Below are 26121 nucleotides of genomic sequence, written 5' to 3'. Positions count from 1 at the left end.
AAACACATGTATGGCGTGCGCCAAGTTTATCAATCTCAATATTTTTGCACGTATGCAGTCTTAAAAAATGGCGCACACAGATATTTAGTGTTCAATTTATGTAACGGTTATAAATGGAGGCCCCAGGTGCTCTAACCATCTTCAGATTTCTAATTGTGACTTCAGGTTTCCTGACTTTCCCACAACCCCACACAGTGTTGCTGATGACTGCCACTCTGGCCTGCCTCCACCTGTCATTGGAGACCACATATCTCCATACAGTTGCCATTGTTCCTGGAGAGACACTCCTCTGGCATCTAAACGACAACACTAGAATCTCAATGTCAGCAATACAAAGTAGGTACAAACTGCTCTCCACGTGGCAGGAAACTGACACCCGTGTCCAGTCTCTGAAATGAAGGCTTGATCGTTGCACCCAAGGAGAAGTAGTTTCACTAGAACGACAGACAGGACATGACTGTCCACACTGAACAGGAGATGAGCCTTTAGGAGCACATTGTGTTCTAGCTGGTCAAAGTGCTTTTCATTTTGAAGCTGGATCAGACTGAATCGAAGTGATATTCAGTGTGGAAGTCATGTCTGAGTTCAACAGACGGTAGGGGGGCAGGAGGGGAGAGGTAATCAGATGAGTTAGTTGGCTCAGAGGAGTGGGGTTTTGTAGTGTTGAGCACAGAGTGGGTTAATAATCAGAGCCTGGGGTGGATTCCCATAGTGCTGATAATAGGCCCATACCCCACTGAGCCTTAATGACTGCATAATAAAAGCCACATGTTCAATCACTTTCAGATGGCTCCAGATACCAGCACCGCTGCACACCACCAGGGTCAAAGGTCATAGGAAAGAGACTGGAATGCCACATGTTTTGGTTCAGGACTTTGAGTTGGTCTGATAATACTTTGCACATAGGAGTATCGAATTTCATGGCTGTGTTGTCTAGGTCTTGACTCTAGACGCAGATACTAGCTAAGTTTCACAGTAGCAGAATGATTCAAGATCCAATAAACCAGCATAGTGTTCCCCAAATCACAGTATTTTGACAATACAATCAATGGCTGGTTTGATCTTCATTTTATTTCACCAGCCAATATTGTACCATGAAGAGAACCAAGACTAATTCTAGCTGGGGGAAATCAAATCTACGCACAAGGGTTTGACACAAGGAAAACTGATTTCAAGATAAAAAGGGAATGTGAAATGCAAACAACCTACATGTACGTTGCATAATAATGAAGTTATAAAAGGTTCAAAAAGCACATTATATCCCAGTGTAACAGAGTGTATTATACACTGATCAGCCATGAAACGTAACAGTGTGTAACAGTGTGTATTGTTGGCAGGGCAGTCAGATGAAGGACGTACCACTGAGAGGGTTCCTGCCCAGCACCAGCACGTTAGGGAGAGGCATCGCCACCAGCTGCTGGAGGGTCTCCTGGAAGAACAAAACATCAAATACTTATTATTACAGTATTAGTTATTACAGATGTTCACAGGATTTTATACATCCTGACAAGTGTACATATTGTTTTCACTGAACATCAGAATGAGTAGTGACTGCATGGCGAAGGAATCTTTAAAGGATCACTGCAGAATCATGTATGAATCCCCCCCCCCCCCCACACACAACGTGATAGCTATAGGCTAGAGAGTGTCAGGCAGGCCGTGTACAGAGACCGTACAGGCAGAGGGAAGCCCAATGGGGATGTTATATAAAAGAGTATCAATTTGTCCAACAATGGACAAAGCAGAAGTCTCATATAGCATCGTTTGATGATGTCACCCGTCCTGTGTCGATGTGCCGACTGTGCTCTTGGCGGTCATGTGACGGTGACCTTGGTCTTCTGTAGGTTGTAAATCTCAAATCCCCCTTCACGACACAGGTGTTCATATGTCCATCACGAAAACAGGATGCCCACACTTAAAGCTCACATACAAATATCAGATACATGTGAAAATGAGCACATGGGAGTGCAAACACACACACGCCACACTATCAGCGCAAAAGCTGTCGTCAGCTGACTAGACAACTAAAGCCACTCATCTCCTGCTCCTCCTAGTTCAGTACTACACATCACCATGCTGCTGCTGGTACTCTGACAGGTAGCCAGTCATGCCGACTGGTCGATTCTCCACCCATAGGGGTGACATGTACCCCAACAATCTGAGGGGGCACAAAGTACGTGAGGATGGCTGGGGGGGGGTCTTGGAGAACAAGACTGCCATTCCCGAAGTCGGAGAATTTAGCATTTTTCAAACACCCGAAACCCTGTTGCTGCAATCGAGAGCCATAACCATTATGCTTAAATTCGATGTAAAATATTCTGCATATCTAAGCATACCTCTTCAGCTTTCTGTATTAGAGGTCTGTGTGGGTTTACACTGATTTATTCATCTCGCTCCCGCCTGCAGCTTTTCATACTGCCCCTGCCCACACCTGCTGTCTGTGTCCGACTCCCACCCGCAAACGCAAGAAATTGTCTGGAACCCAACCGTAGTCTCGCTATGTTATTTTAGACGTATGTGACGACAAAGCTCACTTGCCAGCCATGGTCGCAGCAACATTGCACCTTATAGTCAATATCTAAATGCACAAAAATAACCTAAGAAATAGGTTAAATTACCAGAGATTCTCACTGGGCCCATTATATTAGGCTATCGGTAGGTATTACTGGGCTATATCAACCAATAGGCTAGATGTAGTTTGAAGAGAGCAGAGTGGACACTTGCACTTTCTCTTGAGATACATTTTATAGCCTACCTTTAAGGAGCGGGACAATTTGCATCTGATCGCCTGCTCCCAAACACAGCCTGAAAAATGCAGACCACACTGCAATGCTCTCCGTCAGAGTCCGCATGTAGCCCTCGCAGTCTGAATCCTCCGGACTAGCGGTTCTTTTTTTAAATAAACTAAATATGCTTCTCCATCTCTGCTAAAATCTGGGTAAAATATATTTTTTAAATGTGAGTCTTATTCAGTACATTTAGTTAAGTCCACAAACCTTGCCAGCTGGCATGCCAGCTAAGATAGACATGCTAGTTACTCAAACTTGATTGATAGCCTGAAAAGGCTTCTTGCTAACTAGTTGAGGTTGGGAACCTATCCGAGGTAGCAATGTTATAAAGTTGGCTTTAGCTAGGTGGCTAGTAGTATTACAGAGAAACAACAAAGTTTTTTTTTTAAATCCGAGCGGGCACGTGCCCCTGTGCCCCCTATGGGCATAACACCTCTGTCCACACACACACACACACACACACACACACACACACACACACACACACACGTCTTCATCTATTATGTAAAAAGCCAAGTACTCACTAAATGAGGGAGACCTTCCATTCAACAGCTAACTCTTGATTCAGTAGTGAAGAAGTCTATTGAACTGGTGGGACTGGAATGAGACGAGTGGGCAGTGCTGTTCTAGGGCCTGTGTAACCTCTAACAGACTGCCAGGCTGACTGGCCGCCGTTGGGAAAATAACCTTTGATAATGACCTTGCTTACGGTGTAAGCATAATTAATTGTAATTAAAGCCTATGTTGGGACTTGAGCCAAAGAACTCCAACCCAAAGTAACCATTAAAGTATGTGGGGCGATGGCCTGACCTTGTCATTTGTCCAGCGAGCAAAAATAAAATAAATTATTGAATGAGTAGGTGTTTTAAAACTTTTGACCGGAAGAGCAAGCGAGAGAAAGAGACTGCATATCTGTGTGTGTGAGATATAGATATTTTACATACATACAAAATATCCAATATTTCCAGTTCAAGTCGGAAGTTTACATACACCTTGGCCAAATACATTTAAAGTCAGTTTCACAATTCCTGACATTCAATCCTAGTAAAAATTCCCCGTCTTAAGTCAGTTAGGATCACCACTTTATTTTAAGAATGTGAAATGTCAGAATAATAGTAGAGAGGATGATTTATTTCAGCTTTTATTTCTTTCATCACATTCCCAGTGGGTCAGAAGTTTACATACACTCAATATTTGGTAGCATTGCCTTTAAATTGTTTAACTTGGGTCAAATGTTTTGGGTAGCCTTCCACAAGCTTCCCACAATAAGTTGGGTGAATTTTGGCCTAACTTCAACTGTACACACACACACAAAAAAAAGTTTGGAGACCTACTCAATCCAGGGTATTTCTTAATTTTTTATATTGTAGAATAATAGTTTAGACAAAACTATGAAATAAAACATATGGAATCATGTAGTAACCAAACAGTGTTAAACAAATCAAAATATATTTTATATATTAGAGATTCTTCAAATAGTCACCCCTTCCCTTGATGACAGCTTTGCACACTCTCGGCATTCAAGGCAAGAACAGTGCTAGAGCGAGATGGAACAAGGACATCCCAGCCGGCCAAACCATCCCCTAACCCAGACGACGCTGGGCCAGCTGTGCGCCGCCTCCCGGCTGCGACACATTCCGGGATCGAACCCGGATCTGTAGAGATGCCTCTAGCACTGCGCCACTCGGGAGGCCCAAGGTGGAAATGATTTTGTCCATTGGTCACATCTGGTCATTAATAGGCTCGTCTTTTGAGCGAGATTTACAGTTGTAGCCCTATATGATGTGTATAACACGGCATGAGAATAAACAGACAAGAATGGACAAAATACTGATGCTTCAACCATCAGACACACTCTCCCTATCCACAGCACCCCTAACCCCAGACGTGTGGTAGATGCCGGTCACACTAACAAGCGCCAGGGGACGGAAGGGCTCAAGGTCATTCGTTTCCAGGGGTTACAAAGTGAGAATTTGACATGGTTGCCATGGTTTTGTGTGTCAAGCTGCTGCTCCACCCTGTACTGCTGCTATGCTGGTGAAGGGTGGATGGATGATTATATGGCTAACACCACAGGAAGGGAGTACCTTCACATTTTTTTCCATGCTTCCAGAATAGAATAGATTGAATGAAATAACATGTGATTTGCCATCAAACGCTATCCCACCACAATCATTTCGTGGCATAAGGTGCTGACCGCTGAGTCAGATCCCAATACAACAACTATGGCCTTGGATAACTATCAAATAAATGTTATTTGTCACATGCGGTGAATACAATGAAATGCTTACTAATACGTGTTAAGTATTTACTAAATAAACTGAAGTAAACAAATAAATACACATAAATAAAAAAAATTGAAAAATAATTATAGCGCAACAATAAAATGACAGTCAACGCAAATAGTCTGTGTAGCCATTTGGTTAGCTGTTCAGGAGTCTCATGGCTTGGGGGTAGAAGCTGTTAAGAAGCCTCTTGGACCTAGACTTGGTGCTCCGGTACTGCTTGCCTTGCGGTAGCAGAGAGAAGTCTGACTAGGGTGGCTGGAGTCTGACAATTTTTAGGGCCTTGACACCGCCTGGTATAGAGGTCCTGGATGGCAGGAAGCTTGGCACCAGTGATGTACTGGGCCGTACACACTACCCTCTGAAGTGCCTTGCGGTTGGAGGCTGAGCAGTTGCCTTACCAGGCGGTGATGCAACCAGTCAGGATGCTCTCGATGGTGCAGCTGTAGAACTTGAGGATCTGAGGACACATGCCAAATCTTTTCAGTCTCCTGAGTAGGCATTGAATAGGCATTGTTGTGCCCTCTTCACAACTGTCTTGGTGTGTTTAGACCATGACAGCTCGATGGTGATGTGGACACCAAGGAACTTGAAGCACTCAACCTGTTCCACTACAGCCCCTTTGATGAGAATAGGGGTGTGCTCGGTCCTCCTTTTCCTGTAGTCCACGATCATCTCCTTTGTCTTGATCATGTTGAGGGAGAGGTTGTTATCCTGGCACCACACTGCCAGATCTCTGACCTCCTCCCAATAGGCTGTTTCATCGTTGTCGATGATCAGGCCTACCACCGGTGTTTCGTCGGCAAACTTAATGATGGTGTTGGAGTCGTGCTTGGCCATACAGTAGTGGGTGAAAAGGGATTACAGGAGGGGACTGAGCACACACCCCTGAGGGGCAGATGTGTCATTACCTACCCTTACCACCTTGGGGTGGCCCATCCCGAAGTCCAGGATTCTGTTGCAGAGGGAGGTGTTTAGTCCCAGGGTCCTTAGCTTAGTGATGAGTTTTGTGGGCACTACGGTGTTGAACGCTGAGCTGTAGTCCTTGAATAGCATTCTCACTAGGGGTGAAAAGGTACGTGTATTCGCATTGAACTGTTCGGCACAGGGTCCACAGTTCGGTACAGACCGAACAATACTAGATATAATATATGATTAATGTAAAACATTTATCGTCTTTTTTTGTTGTTGCATAAACCAACGGCGTACAAATTAACATGGGAAAAATATCCACATAGTAATGAAGTTGTTTATAGTGGTCTGCCGCTCCGCTCACTAGTTATTAGACTCCAGCGAGAACAGAGCTGAGAGACCATCGTAGCAGCAATTAGCCTATGAAGGAATTAGCAGTTAGCTAAATGCAAAGGAGTAACATGGCAAACATTGGCGAGCCAAAACTAGAAGACGGCCCAGTATCATTCAGGTCTACCGTCTGGGAACATTTTGGTTTCCCTGTAAACTATAACGAGGGATTGCCAACGAGTGGTGGATAAAACTTCTACAACAGGTAGGCTCTGTTCATTGCCGATAGCCTATTCGAGTGGCAATACGAGTAACATGACTACTCATTTGGGCCGACATCACCCCAAAGTGTCAATCGGTGAGACTAGGCGAGAAAAAAAAAAACGAAACGGCAGCCACTTCTCCCCACAGCCTTCAGGCAACAATATGCGGCTGACTCCGGTAGGGCTAAAGAAATCAACGCACCGATAGCAAAATTCATAGCGGCAGATATGACACCCTTCTCTGTGGTAGAGAATGCGTGGTTCAGAAACATGTTTAAAGTGGTCGAGCCACACTTCACTATACCTTCCTGTACATATTTTGCCCAGAAATGAATACGTCCCTCATACAAAATGACAACTTGAGAGCGGGTTGCCAGATACGTGGTCTGTTGCTCTAACAGACAGTTGGACTTCTAGAGCTACCTTACTGTAACGGCTCATTTCATTTCGGCAGAGTGGGAGATACAAAGCCATGTCCTTCAAACACGTCCCCTTGAGAGTAGTCACACCAGTGTAAACTTGGGGGAAGAGCTAAGGGTAGTAGTTGCCTTCTGGAAGTTGGAGAGGGATAATGTAACGATTTCTGTGACCACTAACAACACTAGAAATATTGTAAATGCAGTTGCACTAGCTGGGATTTGGGCCACAGATATAAATGTGAGCAAAGCATCCTTAATATAGCATCTCAAAAAGGAATGTCAGTGAATCCAATCTCTCACCTCCTAGCAAAGATCAGGAAGGCGGTATCCTTCTTTCATAAAAGCACAACATGTTTTCAAGACAAAACAAGAGATGCTGGAGTTGCCAAACCACAAACGAATCCAAGATGTCCCTACTGGATGGAATTCAAGCCATGGTTGACAGATACTTTGAGCAGAAAGTTGCAGTGTCAAGCTGTGAGGAAGAATGTCAAAAATACTGTGACTGTCTAAAAATGACATAAGGCTAGCAGAGGAAGTTATCAAAGTGTGCAAACCTCTCAAAACAGTCACAACACTGACATGCACTGAGAGCATTCCATCAGTTTCCATGGTCCTGCCTATGAAAACAATGATCCTGAAATCAACGGTGGCATCTGATGAAGATGAACCCGCAGTAAGGGATGTCAAGACTGCTATCAGAGTTAACCTGGAGCCCAGATATGCTGAGCCTGGTGTCCAAGATTTCTTACACAAGAGCACCGCTTTGGACCCCCGGTTCAAGTCCCTGCGGCACCTGGATGCTGCTGCTCGTCTGAGAGTCTTCAATGAACTCACAGCAGAGATTGTGACCAATATACAACAGGTATTGTATTTATTTAGTTAATGTGACATTTATTTTATTAGTGATTTAACAATTAAAGTATTAAGTGTCTAATATACATTTCAAACAACAAATCATATCTTTAAGCCACTTCAGAGATCGTGATTTACGTAATTTAATTCTGCAGGGTCAAGCCACAGATACCACAGGAGCCAACCCCTCTCCAGAGACGGCAGACGACAGGGGTTCTCCTCCAGAAAAAACGTCTGCCATAGCTGGGCTTTTTGGGGAGTTGTTCACTCCCCAGGAGCAGGGAACCAAGTCAAAGGTCAAGGTCATAGAGGAGGAGGTGACCTCAGACAGGGAAGTGGACTGTATCCCCTGGATGCTGATCCACTTACATGGTGGAAGACCAAGGAGTTAATATACCGTCATGTTAGCAAGGCGCTACCTGGCTGTGCCTGGGACCTCTGTCCCTAGCGAGAGGGTATTCTCCACAGCGGCTGACATTGTCACAGCAAGCCGATCTGTGCTCATTGCTAATCTTCTTAAAGAAAAACTTGAAAAAATGTTTTAATTTTTCAGATTAAGTAACCAGTCTCAAGTAGTCCTAATTTGTTTAATGCACTGCTATGTGACTTCATTTTGATATTTGCTGCTGGACTATGCACTCGTTGAAGTTCTGTTTAAAATTTCATTTCATGTTATACGGCAGCCACTGCTGTTTTTTGTAGTCCCTTTGTTTCCATATGCTCCTGGGAATTCAAGCTACCCATGTTTACTATTATAATAAATGGAAAATGTAAATACAAATTACATTTCTCAGGCATTTATTTTGTCGATGTAATGAAACCATACCGAACCGTGACAACACTGTACCGTATCGTACCATGAGTTTTGTGAACCGTTTCACCTCTAATTCTCATGTAGGTGTTCCTTTTGTCCAAGTGGGAAAGGGCAGTGTGGAGTGTAATCGAGATTGCGTCATCTGTGGATCTGTTGGGGCGGTATGCAAATTGGAGTGGGTCTAGGTTTTTGGGACAATGGAGTTGATGTGAGCCATGACCAGCCTTTCAAAGCACTTCATGACTACAAATGTGAGTGCTACAGGTCAGTAGTCATTTAGGCAGATTACCTTGGTGTTCTTGGGCACAGGGACTACGGTGGCCTGCTTGAAAATGTTGGTATAATACTGCCTCGGTCAAGGACAGGTTGAAAATGTCAGCGAAGACACCAGTCAGTTGGTCAACGCATGCTCGGAGTACACGTCCTGGTAATCAGTCTGGCCCTGTGGCTTTGTGAATGTTGACCTGTTTAAAGGTCTTACTCACATCGGCTACGGAGAGCGTGACCACACATTCTTCCAGAACAGCTAGTCCTCTCATGCAGGCTTCAGTGTTGCTTACCTCGAAGCGAGCATAGAAGTAATTTAGCTCGTCTATTAGGCTCGTGTCACTTGGCAGCTCGCGGTTGTGCTTCCCTTTGTAATCCGTAATGGTTTGCAAGCCCTGCCACATCCGATGAGAGTCGGAGCCGGTGTAGTAGGATTCAAGCATAGTCCTGTGTTAACGCTTGCCCGTTTGATGGTTTGTTGGAGAGAATAGCGGGATTTCTTACAAGCGTCCGGGTTAGAGTCAGGCTCCTTGAAAGCAGCAGCTCTACCGTTTAGCTCAGTGCAGATGTTGCCTGTAATCCATGGCTTCTGGTTGGGGCATGTACGTACGGTGACTGTGGGGACAACGTCATCGATGCACTTATTGATTAAGCCTGTGACTGACATTGAGAAGTACACCATATCATCAGAAGAATCCCGGAACATATTCCAGTCTATGCTAGCAAAACAGTCCTGTAGCTTAGCATCTGCGTCATCTGACCACTTCCATACTGAGCGAGTCACTGGTGCTTCCTGCTTTAGTTTTAGCTTGTAAGCAGGAATCAGGAGGATAGCGTTATGGTCAGATGTGGAGGGCAAGGGAGATGGAGGGCAAGGGAGAGGGCAAGGGAGAGGCAAGGGAGAGCTTTGTACACATCTCTGTGTGTGGAGTTAACCTGTTATGGCTGGGGGGCAGTATTTTCACGGCCGGATAAAAAACGTACCCGATTTAATCTGATTATTACTCCTGCGTAGAAACTAGAATATGCATATAATGATTAGCTTTGGATAGAAAACACTCCAAAGTTTCTAAAACTGTTTGAATGGTGTCTGTGAGTATAACAGAACTCATTTGGCAGGCCAAAACCTGAGAAGATTCCATGCAGGAAGTGCCCTGTCTGACCATTTCTTGCCCTTCTTGATTATCTCTATCCATTACAGGGGATCTCTGCTGTTACGTGACACTTCCTACGGCTCCCATGGGCTCTCAGAAGGCGGCAAAAAGCTGAATCGTGGCTTTGCAGGCTCTGGCTGAAAAAAAGTAGCGCGTTTGGATAGTGGCTGGTCACAGTACTGTGAGACTCAGGCTCGTGCACGAGGGGATCCCATGCTTTTATTTTCTCTCCCTCTTTGTACGTATACACACTTTCCCGGTCGGAATATTATCGCTTTTTTACGAGAAAAATTGCATAAAAATTGATTTTAAACAGCGGTTGACATGCTTCGAAGTACGGTAATGGAATATTTAGAAATCTTTTGTCACGAAATGCGTCGTGCTCGTGACCCTTATTTACACTTCGGATAGTGTCTTGAACGCACGAACAAAACGCCGCTATTTGGATATAACAATGGATTATTTTGAACCAAACCAACATTTGTTATTGAAGTAGCAGTCCTGGGAGTGCATTCTGACGAAGAACACCAAAGGTAATCAAACTTTTCTAATAGTAAATCGGAGTTTGGTCAGGGCTAAACTTGCTGGGTGTCTAAATAGCTAGCCGTGATGGCTGGGCTATCTACTCAGAATATTGCAAAATGTGCTTTCACCGAAAAGCTATTTTAAAATCGGACACCTCGATTGCACAAAGGAGTTCTGTATCTATAATTCTTAAAATAATTATGTTTTTTGTGAATGTTTATCGTGAGTATTTTAGTAAATTCACCGGAGGTTTGCGGGGGGTATGCTAGTTCTGAACGTCACATGCTAATGTAAAAAGCTGTTTTTTGATATAAATATGAACTTGATTGAACAAAACATGCATGTATTGTATAACATAATGTCCTAGGTGTGTCTTCTGATGAAGATCATCAAAAGGTTAGTGCTGCATTTAGCTGTGGTTTTGTTTTTTGTGACATTATATGCTAGCCTCTATGGGCTAGGTGGGACGCTAGCGTGCCACCCGTGGTGCACTCCATCAACAGCAGGTGCATTTCAAGAGCGGCAAATTTGAATCCAAATAAATGTCAAAATTCAAATTTTTCAAAAATACAACTATTTTACACCATTTGAAAGATAAACATCTCCTTAATCTAACCACGTTTTACGATTTCAAAAAGGTTTTACGGCGAAAGCATAAATTTAGAGTATGTTAGGACAGTACATTTACAAGAGTTGTGTGTAATGTTTTGTCAAGTCAAAGACAGGGTCACCAAAACCATAAAACCAGCTAAAATGATGCACTAACCTTTTACAATCTCCATCAGATGACACTCCTAGGACATTATGTTAGACAATGCATGCATTTTTAGTTCTATCAAGTTCATATTTATATCCAAAAACAGCGTTTTACTATGGCATTGATGTTGAGGAAATCGTTTCCCTCCAATAACCGGCAGTCAAGTCAGCGTCACAAATTAAATAATTAAAATGAGAAAACATTGGTAAAATATTATATTGTCATTTAAAGAATTATAGATTTACATCTCTTGAACGCAATCAACTTGCCAGATTTAAAAATAACCTTACTGGGAAATCACACTTTGCAATAATCTGAGCACTGCGCCCAGAAAAATACGCGTTGCGATACAGACTAGACGTCATGTTGGGGAGATCTAAAATACTATGTAAATAATCCATTACCTTTGATTCTCTTCATCAGATGTCACTTCCAGGTATCACAGGTCCATAACGAATGTAGTTTTGTTCAAAAAAGCTCATCATTTATGTCCAAAAATCTCCGTCGAGTTAGCACATGATCTAAGCCAGCCGGACTTCTCGTCATGAACGAGGGGAAAAAATATATTTCCGTTCGTTCAAACATGTCAAACGTTGTATAGCATAAATCATTAGGGCCTTTTTTAACCAGAACATGAATAATATTCAAGGTGGACGAATGCATACTCTTTTATAACGTATTGGAACGAGGGTACCCAACATGAACTCGCGCGCCAGGTGTCTAATGGGACATCATCGTTCCATGGCTCTTGTTCGGTCAGATCTCCCTCCAGAAGACTCAAAACACTTTGTAAAGGCTGGTGACATCTAGTGGAAGCAATAGGAAGTGCCAAAATATTCCTAAGCCCCTGTGTTTTTCAATGGGATAGGTTTAAAGTCAATACAACACATCAGGTATCCACTTCCTGTCAGAAAATGTCTCAGGGTTTTGCCTGCCAAATGAGTTCTGTTATACTCACAGACACCATTCAAACAGTTTTAGAAACTTTAGAGTGTTTTCTATCCATATATAATAAGTATATGCATATTCTAGTTACTGGGTAGGATTAGTAACCAGATTAAATCGGGTACATTTTTTTTATCCAGACGTGCAAATGCTGCCCCCTAGCCCTAACAGGCTAGCTTGAAAAATGGGTGTCTGATTATTTCTGGCTGGGTACTCTGCTGACATAATCTAATGTTTTGCTTTCGCTGTAAAGCCTTTTTGAAATCGGTCAGTGTGGTTAGATAAAGGAGAGTCTTGTCTATAAAATGCTGTAAAATAGTCATATGTTTGAAAAATTGAAGTTTTTGTATTTTTGAGGAATTTGTAATTCGCGCCACGCCTATCATTGGATATTGGAGCAGGTGTTCCGCTAGCGGAACGTCTAGATGTAAGAGGTTAAGGTTGTTTTCCCCTCTGGTTGCACATGTAACATGCTGGTAGAAATAAGGTAAAACAGATTTAAGTTTCCCTGTATTAAAGTCCCTGGCCACTAGGACCGCCACATTTGGATAGGCATTTTGTTGTTTGCTTATGGTTTTATACAGCTCGTTGAGTTGGGTCTTAGTGCCAGCATCGGTTTGTGGTGGTAAATAGACAGCTTACGAAAAATATGTATGATGAAAACTCATGGTAAATAGTGTGGTTTACAGCTTATCATGAGATAGGCGAGCAAAACCTTGAGACATCAATAATATTAGATTTTGTGCACCAGCTGTTATTGACAAATAGACACAGACCACCACCCCTTGTCTTATCGGAGGCAGCGGTTCTATTTTGCTGATGCACGGAAAACCCAGCCAGCTGTATGTTATCCATGTTGTCGTTCAGCCACGTCTCAGTGAAACATAAGATACTAGTTTAAATGTCCTGTTGGTAGGATAGTCTTGATCGGAGCGCATGCAGTTTATTATCCAATAATTGCACATTGGCTAATAAGACTGATGGCAGATGCGGGTTATCCACTCGCCGTCTGATTAATTACCAGGCACCCCGACCTACATCTCTGTCTCTTCTTCATGCGAATGATGGGGATTTGGGACTTGTCCGGTGTCTTAAGTAAATCCTTTGCGTAGGACTCGTACATTTTTTTTAATATATAAATAAATAAAAAACTTTGTCCAGTATGAGGTATTCTGATATCCAGAAGCTCTTTTTGATCATAAGAGACAGAAACATTATGTACAAAAGTTACAAATAATGCTACAAAAACACAGAACAATTGGTTAGGAGCTCGTAAAACTGCAGCCATCTCTGGTGCGACTAAACCCAAAGAGGAATAAATACAAACACCCTTTCTCTCCACCAAACACACGTCCCTTCTAGCTGCTGCCTCACCTGCCGACACACACACACACACACACACACACTTGTCCCTTACAACAGGCACATGTTTGCAATGAAATCACATACTGAAGCACTGTCAGGCACTGAGTCAAAAGCCTGAGTGTACGTTACCCAGTCCACCAACCTTATTTGCTCTCTGTCACCTCTTTCTATTTGGGTTAAGAAGCTGAACTATCTGCTATTGCAAAGAGAGAAAACACTGGGCATGGAAACCCTCAGATCCAGGCTAAAAACAATCTCAAGTGTATTCCTTTGTTTGGTTTATGAAATCTCACTCTTTAAATCCCCCATAAATGCTTGAAGTGGGGGTTTGGATTCTAAATAGAGCAGTGGGAGGTGCACAGATTGGCCAATGAACGATAAACTCCATGATGTTTCATTATGGATGCTTGATTAGGCAAAGCAAAACAAGCAGCATAGGACTAATTGCTAAATTAAAAGGCTGAATGAGTCGATGCTAAAACAAGGTTAGCATATTAAAGACATGCTCTAAAGACATGCATATGAAATATTTTTTAAACCTCCCACTTTTGGCTGGATGTCTCAATGTGTAGTTCTCACACATGCATAATCTATGAGCACAATTAGCGTTTTTACCTTAGCTACGAAATCGTTTGAAAGCTGTTTTTCTGGGAGCTGTGCTGCACCATGTGACTGGGGTCTAGCGGGGGGGCAGATATCTAGACGGGTTGGCTAACAATGTCACAAATGTTACGTGCACATCGATGTGACTGGAAGCTGTAATTTGTTATGGTTTGTACTTGGGACCATATTTTCTCAGCTAAGTCGGCAGAACAGAACATAGCAGCTCAATTCATAGGCCTATGCTACAAATTAAACAATTAACACATCTGGTTAGTAGGCTATATAAAATCAGTTCAATGTCAATAACATATCCTAATACTTTCAATCTGATTACACTGCTAAAAATCGCCAATGTTTATTAAAGTTGTGTTTTTTTAATTATATTTCTTGGTGCGTTGATTGGGGAAAAACAGCTTGCAATCAAGAGAAAATATGTCTCAAAAAGGTGGATAATGAAAATATAAGTTTCAGGGAAGAATAGACAGCGAAATTGACATTGGAGAAATATGGTAATAATGCCTATCTAAAGTGTCTTGTTTGCAATGCAAAACGCAACCGTTTCGCAAATAATTCAATAATATTATACATCAGAACGAATCTAAACAGGACACTTTCAAAAAAAGTTACCGATCCACCCAGACAGAGGCAGCTCATCTGATGCAGAAACTTGTAAGCTTCAACTCCGGGCTACTCATCCGTAGCTTAACCCAAGAGAAGTGCTTCCCTAAAAGCTCAATTAATAGGGACAGAATAGGTCCATTTTTTGTCTCCTCAAAATTGAAGGCAGCGTCACAGCTTCAGAATGTACAGACAAATAACATATCCCCATAAGCATCAGCGTCACATCTATTGTGTGAATACCGGTATGACATTGTGCCATGATATGGATTTTGCCATGTCGTGCATGTCATGATGAATTAATAAAATAAGCCGTTATTTCATTCAAAATTTCAGGCGAGTGTAATGGCCTGTTGGGCTAGTTCAAATTGTTTCTCTTTTACTAAAAACATAGCCTTTTTTAGCAACGAAAAAAACTAGAAGCATGGACGTTACGCGCAATCTGCCTACCAATCAAAGTATACAAACAAGCATGCGCAACTGCAGAGTAAGCAAACATTTAGTGAAGTAAACTCCTTTCGTTAGCAAAAGTGTCCGAAAATCAAGCGCAAACGTGTTAGCAAGCATTGAGGATGACTGAAGACACGGAAAATAACACTGTTGAGGTTGATTTGCAGGACGATGAAGAATTGGTTAGAAATAAATAAATAAAAAGGGGGCATCTGTCATTTGGAACTGGTTTGGCTTTAAGATAACTGACCAACAGTATTGAGCAAGTTGTGTCAACGCATTGTGCTAGCCAGAGGTGGAAACACTAGCAATCTTTTTCACTAACTGAAAACCCTGAATGTGTGTGCGAATTAGAGGTCGACCGATTTAAAAAAAAGAAAAAAAGTTTTTTAAAAAAAGGTAAAAAAAATATTCAAAAAAAAAAAATCGGCATGGCCGATTTAAAGTTTTCATAACAATCGGTAATTGGCATTTTTGGACGCCAATTATATTGCAATCCGCGAGGAGACTGCGTGGCAGGCTGACCACCTGTTACCTTGGCTCCTTGCTGCACTCGTGTAAGTTGCTAACTAGCATTAAACTTATCTTATAAAATAATAAAAAATCTTCACAATCACTAGTTAACCTAGTAATATCATCAACCATGTGAAGTTAACTAGCTTGTCCTGCGTTGCATATAATCAATGCGGTGCCTGTTAATTTATCATCGAATCACAGCCTACTTCAAACGGGTGATGATTTAGCAAAAGCGCATTCGCAAAAAAAAGCACCATCGTTGCACGAATGAACCTAACCATAAACATCAATGCCTTTCTTAAAATCAATACACAAGTATATTTTTTTTTAAAAACCTGCATATTTAGTTAAGAAATTCATGTTAGCAGGCAATATTAACTAGGGAAATTGGGCCACTTCTCTTGCGTTCATTGCACGCAGAGTCAGGGTTTATGCAACATTTTGGGCCGCCTGGCTTGTTGCGAACTAATTTGCCAGAATTGTACATAATTATGACATAACATTGAAGGTTGTGCAACGTAACAGAAATATTTAGACTTAGGGTTGCCACCCGTTCGATAAAATACGGAATGGTTCCGTATTTCACTGAAAGAATAAATGTTTTGTTTTCGAAATGATAGTTTCCGGATTTTACCATATTAAAATTACCAAAGGCTCGTATTTCTGTGTTTATTATAATTAAGTCTTTGATTTGATATAGCAGTTTGACTGAGAGGTGGTAGGCAGCAGCAAGCTAGTAAGCATTGAAACTTTACTGCGTTTGCCAGCAGCTCTTAGCAATGCTTGAACCACAGCGCTGTTTATGACTTCAAGCCTATCAACCCCTGAGATTAGGCTGGCAATACTAAAGTGCCTATTAGAACATCCAATAGTCAAAAGGTATATGAAATACAAATGATAGAGAGAGAAATAGTCGACGCGTCATAATTCCTATAATAACTACAACCTAAAACTTCTTAACTGGGAATATTGAACCACAAGCTTTCAGATGTTCTGAGCAAGGAACTTAAACGTTAGCTTTTTTACCTGGCACATATTGCATTTTTACTTTCTTCTCCACTGTTTTTGCATTATTTAAACCAAATTGAACATGTTTCATTATGAGACTAAATTGATTTTATGTATTATATTAAGTTAAAATAAAAGTGTTCATTCAGTATTGTTGTAAATGTCATTACAAATATATATATAAAAAATATATTTTTTAAATACAATATCGGCTTTTTTTGGGTCCTCCAATAATCGGTATCAGCGTTGAAAAATCATTATCGGTCAACCTCTAGCGCGTATATGAAAAATCTAGCGGAATGTGTGCAACAAACCCCTGGAGCAAGTCTCAAGACATCTTCAAGCCAGACCTGCACTCAGCTATAACTGAAGGCATCATTCGTTAGTGGTACTCCCTATGACAAGAAGAGCAAGAAGTGGAATGAGATAACAAATGCAGTTACGTATCACATAGCGAAAGACATGGAAAGAAAGAAAGTTGATTTGAACGCTAGACCCAAGATACAAGATCCCGAGCTTCACAAAACATGTCTGCCAGAACTCTACACAGAATGGCAACGCTGTCCTGACAATGAAATCCCTAACGCTGCATTCTTCTTTACCACTACCGACTTATGATCAAGCCGAACCACAGAGCCATACATTAGCCTCACGATTCATTACATTGACGACAACTGGAAGCTGCAAAGCCAATTCCTTCAAACCTCTTATTTCCCAGATGATCAAACCGTAGAAATAATTGCAGCTTGGCTGAGGGAGGCACTTTCATCCTGGGGCCTGAAAGAGTTGCGTCAAGTATGTAGGACTACAGACAGTGGATCGAACATGGTCAAAGCATTGGAGCTGAAAAAACAGACAAGCCCAGGGAATTCCGGATACAGGCTATACATTGCTATTGGTAAGTTTCAAAATGTCCAAAACACAGAGCTAGGTAGAACAATTACATAACTTAAAAATAACAAAGAAAAAATGAGGAACTATAGTTAAGTTCTGTTTAAAGTTATAGCTGACTACACTGTCTGATCCTTCTTATATGTTACGTCGAATATATACACAGCTACGCAAATCTATAATATTTGTAATTTGTTTACTTGTGCAATATCCAAACATTACAAGACTTAATTATAATTTATACAGTTGCCTACGGTTTCAATATATGCATCTATCCTCTTTCTTTCAATAATAACGCAACATAGCTCTCTTAATCACAACAGTTGTAAATGGATTACATTTGTAATCATGTCCAGTGTCCATGCTGTAAATTGCTGTAATTATAGCAGATGCAATGTTATTTCTATTGAATAACTGTGATTCATGTCATTCTTTTCCAACTTTTTATTTTTCAGAGAGGAGTGTTCAAAATGAACCTCAGGTTTCCCGTGCCACTGAAGTGTGCAAGAAAGTGGTCAGCACATTTTCCTAAAGTTAGAAGAAGCAGAAGGCCCTGACAAGTGCACAGGGTAAACAGAGCCTGCCCCTCCACAAACTCATCACGGAATCCCTGACAAAGTGGGGATCTCAACTGCAGATGATGGAAAGAGTCCTGGTGCAGGAAAAGGCCATCACACAAGTCCTGGCAGCAGGCAAAAGAAATACAGCACCTTGCACCCTCCGGGCAAGACATTGATGTCTTTTGAGCCTATCACTGCAGCCCTGCCCTGTCAGGAGAGACATACATTAGTGTGTCCTATCTGAAGCCGATCCTCTATTTGTTCAAGATGGAGGTTCTGAAATCAAATGAGGGCGAAGCCAAACTGACCCAAGAGATTATGAATGTCCTCAATTATCTGAATGACAAATGCGCCAACCCTGAAACAGATGAGCCTCACCATGGCTACCTTTCTGCACCCAAGGTTCAAGACCACCTACATGACCACTGAGAAGCTGGTAGAGGTGAGAGCTGCCTCTGAGACAGAAGCCCTCCTGGTAGGGAACACAGCCCTGGGAGACTTCTCTTGAAGAAGACCAGAGTGAGAAAGAAGCTGCCACTGCTCCACAATCAGCAAAGAAGTCCAAGAGCCTTGGGAGCATCTTTCAGAAAACCAGTAGTGCACCTGCCTTAAGAACCCAGAGACCAGTCAGTCATGGAGCAGGAGCTGGACAGCTACACTCTGATGGCAGCAGACAGTGAGGCTGATCCTTTGGAGTGGTGGCGAGTTCACGCATCCAACTTCCCACAAGTGAGTTGTCTGACAAAGAAATACTTATGCATCCCTGCCACAAGCCCTCAGAGAGCATTTAGCAATGGGGGCAATGTGGTCACATGCCAGAGGGAAACTTTGAAGCCTGAACCTGTCAAAAGGCTGGTGTTCCTGGCACAGAACTTGTGAAGAGGGAGGCAGTGAATTGTTACATAGTGAACTGAGAAACACACAGTCTGTCTGGTTAATGCCCCCTTTCTGCTTCTATAAGGTTAAAAGCAACTTTGAAGGGCTTATAAAAATTATTATTCTTAGATGGATTGAAATAAATGGGCTCCGACAAAGCCCTTTTGTCATTAGTTTAGTCAAATTAAAAAATTACTTTCAGCACCATTTGCTGTCCACCTCTGATTATGCCTCAGCCGCTCCATAGCTGATGTCTGCTAGCTTGCAATTCTTGTTGACCGCACTCTCTCCTAATAAGTTAATGATTTAAAAAGTGTCCATCTCATGACATTGCAATACATTTGGGCTCCAGTCTACAGAAAAAAACACATAGGCTACTACTCTTTCTACAGTAGGCTACATAGGCCTAATTTATGTTAAATTAATTTGATGGAGCATTGGTGGACAGCCGCAGCGCTGCGTTTCTCCAACAGCACCCTGGAGAGGTACGCTGGGCATGGACAAGATAAATATTTTGCAGCACTACTTTTGGCAAAGTGGGCATTGCTTATCATGGGGTGGCATCAGCACACCAAAATAGCCTTCATGCCACTGAGTGAGAGAAGATGTGAGGTGTTGTTGGAGGTGCGTTTTGGTCAGTTGAGCTCTTGTCAAATTGCCGCTCCAGGAAGCTGCCTAATCCTAGATTGATAATCCCTATTAATTCAAAAGCATCTTTAGTCAAAGATTTGTCATTTAACTTTTAAAATGTATTATCTTTTATTGGGGCTCCCGAGTGGCGCATCGTAGTGCTACAGGCGTCACTACAGACACCCTGGTTCGAATCCAGGCTGTCACTCCCGTAATTGGGAGTCCTATAGGGAGGCGCAAAATTGGACCAGCATCGTCCGGGTTTGGCCGGTGTAAGCCATCATTGTAAATAAAAATGTATTCTTAACCCAACTTGCCTAGTTAAATAAAAAAGGTTCATTTGAAATAATAAAAAAAAAACAGCCGAAGTTTACATACACCTTGGCCAAATGCATTTAAACTCAGTTTCACAATTCCTGACATTTAATCCTAGTAAAAATTCCCTGTCTTAGGTCAGTTAGGATCACCACTTTATTTTAAGAATGTGAAATGTCAGAATAACAGTAGAGAGAATGATTTATTTCAGCTTGTATTTCTTTCATCACATTCCCAGTGGGTCAGAAGTTCACATACACTCAAGTATTTGGTAGCATTGCCTTTAAATTGTTTTACTTGGGTCAAACGTTTCAGGTAGCCTTCCACAAGCTTCCCATAATAAGTTGGGTGAATTTTGGCCCATTCCTCCTGACAGAGCTTGTGTAACTGTCAGGTTTGTAGGCCTCCTTGCTCGCACAAGCTTTTTCAGTTCTGCCCACAATTTGTTTATAGGATTGAGGTCAAGGCTTTGTGATGGCCCCTCCAATACCTTGACTTTATTGTCCTTAAGCCATTTTGCCACAACTTTGGAAGTATGCTTGGGGTCATTGTCCATTTGGAAGGTCCATTTGGAAGACCCATTTGCGACCAAGATTTAACTTCCTCACTGATGTCTTGAGATGTTGCTTCAATATATCCACATAATTTTCCTGCCTCATGATGCCATCTATTTTGTGAAGTGCACCAGTCCCTCCTGCAGCAAAGCACCCCCACAACATGATACAGCCTCCCCCGTGCTTCAAGGTTGGGATGGTGTTCTTTGGCTTGCAAGCTTCCCTTTTTTTATGGCGGTTTTGGAGCAGTGGCTTCTTCCTTGTTGAGCGATATAGGACTCGTTTTACTATGGATATAGATACTTTTGTACCTGTTATTTCCTCCAGCATCTTCACAAGGTCCTTTGCTGTTCTGGGATTGATTTGAACTTCTCGCACAAAAGTACGTTCATCTCTAGGAGACGGAACGCATCTCCTTCCTGTGCGGTATGACGGCTGCGTGGTCCCATGGTGTTTATACTTGCGAACTATTGTTTGTAGAGATAAATGTGGTACCTTCAGGCATTTGGAAATTGCTCCCAAGGATGAACCAGACTTGTGGAAGTCTACAATTTTTTTTTTCCCTGAGGTCTTGGCTGATTTCTTTTGATTTTCCCATGATGTCAAAGAGGCACTGAGTTTGATGGTAGGCCTTGAAATACATCCACAGGTACACCAATAGGCTAATTGACATCATTTGAGTCAATCAGAAGCTTCTAAAGCCATGACATCATTTTCTGTAATTTTCCAAGCTGTTTAAAGGCACAGTCAACTTAGTGTATGTAAACTTCTGACCCACTGAAATTGTGATACAGTGAATTATAAGTGAAATAATCTGTCTGTAAACTATTGTTGGGAAAATTACTTGCGTCATGCACAATGTAGATGTCCTAACCGACTTGCCAAAACTATAGTTTGTTAACAAGAAATTTGCGGAGTGGTTGAAAAACAAGTTAACTGCATATATGTGGCATAAACACATCCAGTCATGTTTTTCTTTGATTATCAAAATCACTTCAAAATGGCTCCTTTCTAAAGCTACTCGCGCACGTTGATCCACTCGCAACATATTTCCAGCCTCCAAACAGTGGTGAATGGAAAGACATCGGTTACACAAAACACCAAATAGTGTAATGCCATTTTGGCGACAGAATTAATTGCTCCACTGCTGTCCGTGCGCCTCAGTGTCGGCCACTCATCTCTGCCTTGGCAAAATGTCAGTGTTCTCGTCGAACCACATCGCATTTTGGAGCGTAAGCTATAGGCCTACCACCCGTTTTCAAGTCCATTCGCTCATCTTTCATGCCTCAGAGATGCAGTGATGGTAAATAGTGGTGTAATAGCCTGCAGTTGACTTTCTCTTTTTTCATTATTGTGATAGGCTCATGTTTTACCGGTACGGCTTACCCCACTATTTATTTTGCCAGGACGCTGTACCGGACCGCCTTACTTTAACCACCGATTTTCAATAAAACATTTGGAAACTAAATACAGTTTACATGTCAACAATCAAAGCCAACCCTGTCTGTTTTGCCTCAGTTGCCCACGTGCCGGTTTTGTTACTAAACAACCAACCCGTCTACAATTCAACATAGTTTTTTTTATTCTTTATTTTTGCAGTGGCATCCACAATTTAGCAGTTGCGATGAGCTGCTGCTAAATGCATAGAGGAAACACTGAGCATGTGGTGGAAGGAATATATACTCCTCTTTGAAATGGAAAAGCCTCCATCATCCAGTGGCACGCTCCATGGCAGGATGCCAGGCAGGAGAGCAACAAAAACAGCACTCAGTACGTGCCTGTCTTCTGATTTGTTTTACTTCTCACATCTGCAACTTAATATTCATTTTGAGAAAATAGTCAATCTGTAAAGCAGATGTGCCAGTGTGGAGAGAGAGAGAAAGTTACAGTATGCTGTGATTAGCTTACACTTCCTCTTCACACTGTGTACTCCTGAATTATAGATCAGCTCAGAGTTCATTGCTCTTCAAGACTGGGTCACGTTACAATCAGATAAGGTGTTACTGAAGTGCTACACCTTCAGTTCTGTGCTGAGACGAAACCGTGTTCTCACAATGCATCAAAACAGAACATTTTTGCGATCACAAGGTGTTAAAATGCAGTTGCTCAAAATAACCACAACCCTCATTATGCCAGTATGTGGATCCTGTTGACACTATGCCAACTAGACAGTGTTCTTCATCCTGATAGACTGGAGTATACTTATGAGACAGTGTGCTCTGCTGACAAACCATGCTTGCTGATATACTAGCCTCTCCCTAATACAGTATTCTGCTGCCGTATGCAGATCTCCCTCCTCCCTTCCTCACTGGGGCTGGGCACCAACAGTATAGAGCCCCAGCCCCAGGAAGGGAGGGAAGGAGAGGTTTGCTCTGAGACCGCTGTGTTTGTCTAAGCAGCTCACTACCCCCAACTCCCCAGGTTCCACTACCGGCACCTCTCAAACGGGGGCAAGTGTGCAGTAGCGTGAGAGTGCATGTGTGTTGGGGAGGGGGTGGATAGTGGCTTGCTTGCTTATCAACTCAATGCTTGAATCTCAACCGTTCTGCACACAGTGGGCTGCCATAGCAACGACGATGGGGTTTATTCTCCCCAGCCTGGTGAATCTTCCCTGGGCGTCTCACGCATGCACACTTCTGGGAAAGGCAGTGCAGACTTAACTCTGCTACGGTACAGTACAAAACGTGAAGTGATTACGAATATGTAGACAGGCTTAAGCTGGTCAGATAGCAGAAGGAGAAGAGGAAAGAGCGGGAGAGAGGAAAGAGCGGGAGAGAGGAAAGAGCGGGAGAGAGGAAAGAGCGGGAGAGAGGAAAGAGCGGGAGAGAGGAAAGAGCGGGAGCAGCTCCAGAAAGCAGCACTATGGAAACGAGCCGCGCCACAGCAGGTTTCCTCTTTCTCACTGTAACACACCAGTCTCTCACCACATGTGACAGACAAGGAAAGCACTCCTATTGTTGAGGATTTCAAGAAAAGCTGGAAAACAATGAAAACCTTTAGACAGGATTGTAGGTCCAATTCAGAGCTGAGATAAGCGTGCACAAGTGGGACTTTCACATACATTATTCTCAAATTTAATGAGTTAAGCGCAAAGATTTCAGACTACCTCCCTGTGTGAATAGTGGCATAAAATATGGTCTCTCATGTGCTTGGTTATATCAGATCTGCTGTAATGTAGGTCAGAATCAAATCCTCTGGCCGTAAATTACTGTACACATACCAAAATATCATAGCTTTAGTGCTTATTTGGATACATGACAAATCCATGTAATTATACCAGCTGTCACAGTCAGTAGTACCACCGACTGATCAAAGGACCCCCACGAGTCAGACTGTCAATGACCCTTGTTAGCGAGGCCAAACGAGAAACCGAAGGACCCAGCCAGATCGACAGACTTCATACACGTGAAGGAGGAGAGCACATAGCCTTTAGTCCTGTCCTCCCTTTGTTTCCAGAGCCATCAGTTAGAGTGGTTTTAATATAGCCCCCTGGGGCTGCTGCTGTTGCTAATGACCAAGATAGAGGCACCTCCACTAGGACAGCCTTGGCCCACACTGCCCTCCCGTAGGCTCTGGAACCTGCCCGACCACTCAGAGACTAGCATCTGGTGGCAGGTACCAACACTTCCCATGTCTCTCCTACAGATCAGGCTCTTTTCTTTCTACTTTAATCTAAATTCATCTTGAAATGTGCTGTTCTTTTACACATGCTCAATAAGACAACTACGGTGTAAGTCGCTATGGAGAAGTGCATCTGCTGGAGTGGCTGTACTGTAATGTCATGACAATACTTACTATAGATAGAAACAGTGGTGTAACTCAAGGTGCGAGAGTACCGATCTCAGGTCATCCTTGGCTAAATAAATAGGCGTATTTCTGTACTAAAGCAGGTCATGGTGACAGATCTCTTACTCTGTCGCAGGGATGTCCTCAGGCAGACATCCCCCTTTATTTTATCTTCAATCTATAGGGTGCACCCGTTGTGGCAGTTTTCACCCAAAACCATACAGCAGGCAAAAGTGGGTCTCTCTCGCTCTCTCTGTGTGTAGAAACAGGGGCTGGGAATTGCCAGGGACCTCACGATACAATATTATCACGATACTTTGTTGCTGGTATGTATTACGATTCCACACGTATTGCGATTCGATCCTGTGATTTCATTGCGATTCGATGTTCCAAACATATTGCTCACAATATGTCTGCCGCAAAGGGACAAGAGAGCGCCAATTTCACCAGCCTCTCAACAGATTAGGATAAGGGTGTAGCTATAGGGTGCAGTTTTACTGTTAACTGGGACTCCAGGCCTGCTAGAGATCTGGTGGTGCTCAACGGGGGGGGGTTCTTTATATGAGGAGGCCACAGAGGGGTGACTGCACCAATTATCAACCTTGGTCGAGGCTTAATAGAACACTCGCCAAGCTCTTCTGCGGAATACGCTTTAATTAATTAAAAACCTCTCATTATGCTATATTAAGACAGGGGCAGTACTCATCCAATTATAATTTCTCTGAACACGGCAAGGTCACTGACACAATGTCTTTTTATATAGATAGGTCATGATGATATTCTCTATTATACTTTGCTCCAGTGTAGCTTTGGTGGCATTGGCTACACAGCAATGCAGAATCTAGATAAAGGCTTGGTTTGATCCGCGTTAGATCTGCGCTAATTTCTGATCGAGCCGACATGCCGGCCTTTACCGTGAATGTGATCTGTGAAAGTCGAGAAAAAGGCCATTAACCTGTTATGGCTAGGGGGCAGTATTTTCACGGCTGGATAAAAAACGTACCCGATTTAATCTGATTATAACTCCTGCCCAGAAACTAGAATATGCATATAATTATTAACTTTGGATAGAAAACACTCCAAAGTTTCTAAAACTGTTTGAATGGTGTCTGTGAGTATAACAGAACTCATTTGGCAGGCCAAAACCTAAGAAGATTCTGTACAGGAAGTACCCTGTCTGACCATTTCTTGGCCTTCTTTGTCATCTCTATCCATTACAAAGGATCTCTGCTGTTACGTGACACTTCCTACGGCTTCCATGGGCTCTCAGAGCCTGGGAAAAAGCTCAATGACGTAATTCAAAGCCCTGGCTGAAACACACGAGCGCTTTTGCTAAGTGGTCTATCAGAGGACAAAGGGCTTAGGCGCGTGCACTGGCCGCCCCGGTCTTTCTGTTTTTCCCTCTATTTACCGAAAAGCAGATTCCCGGTCGGAATATTATCGCTTTTTTATGAGATAAATTGCATAAAAATTTATTTTAAACAGCGGTTGACATGCTTCGAAGTACGGTAATGGAATATTTAGATTTTTTTGGACACGAAATGCGCCATGCGCGTGACCCTGATTTACCATTTCGGATAGTGTCTAGAACGCACGAACAAAACACCGCTATTTGGATATAACGATGGATTATT

General features: G+C 42.5%; 1 protein-coding gene across 7 annotated transcripts in view; it reads right to left on the bottom strand.

The window, feature by feature from the left end:
- Positions 1 to 26121, bottom strand: part of LOC106607988 (girdin) — a 97336-nt gene that overhangs the window by 57782 nt on the left and 13433 nt on the right. For all 7 annotated transcript variants that reach the window (XR_001329355.2, XR_006770591.1, XM_014205542.2 and 4 more), the window contains exon 4: positions 1360 to 1429. Coding sequence is in view for 5 of the 7 variants with exons in the window: in XM_014205542.2 (XP_014061017.1) it covers positions 1360 to 1429 (70 nt within the window). In the remaining 2 variants the exon portion in view is untranslated. The remainder of the gene's footprint in view (positions 1 to 1359; positions 1430 to 26121) is intronic.

Source organism: Salmo salar, chromosome ssa01, assembly GCF_905237065.1.
Source record: "Salmo salar chromosome ssa01, Ssal_v3.1, whole genome shotgun sequence".
Taxonomy (NCBI): domain Eukaryota; kingdom Metazoa; phylum Chordata; class Actinopteri; order Salmoniformes; family Salmonidae; genus Salmo; species Salmo salar.
This window is presented reverse-complemented; position numbering and strand designations above follow the sequence as displayed.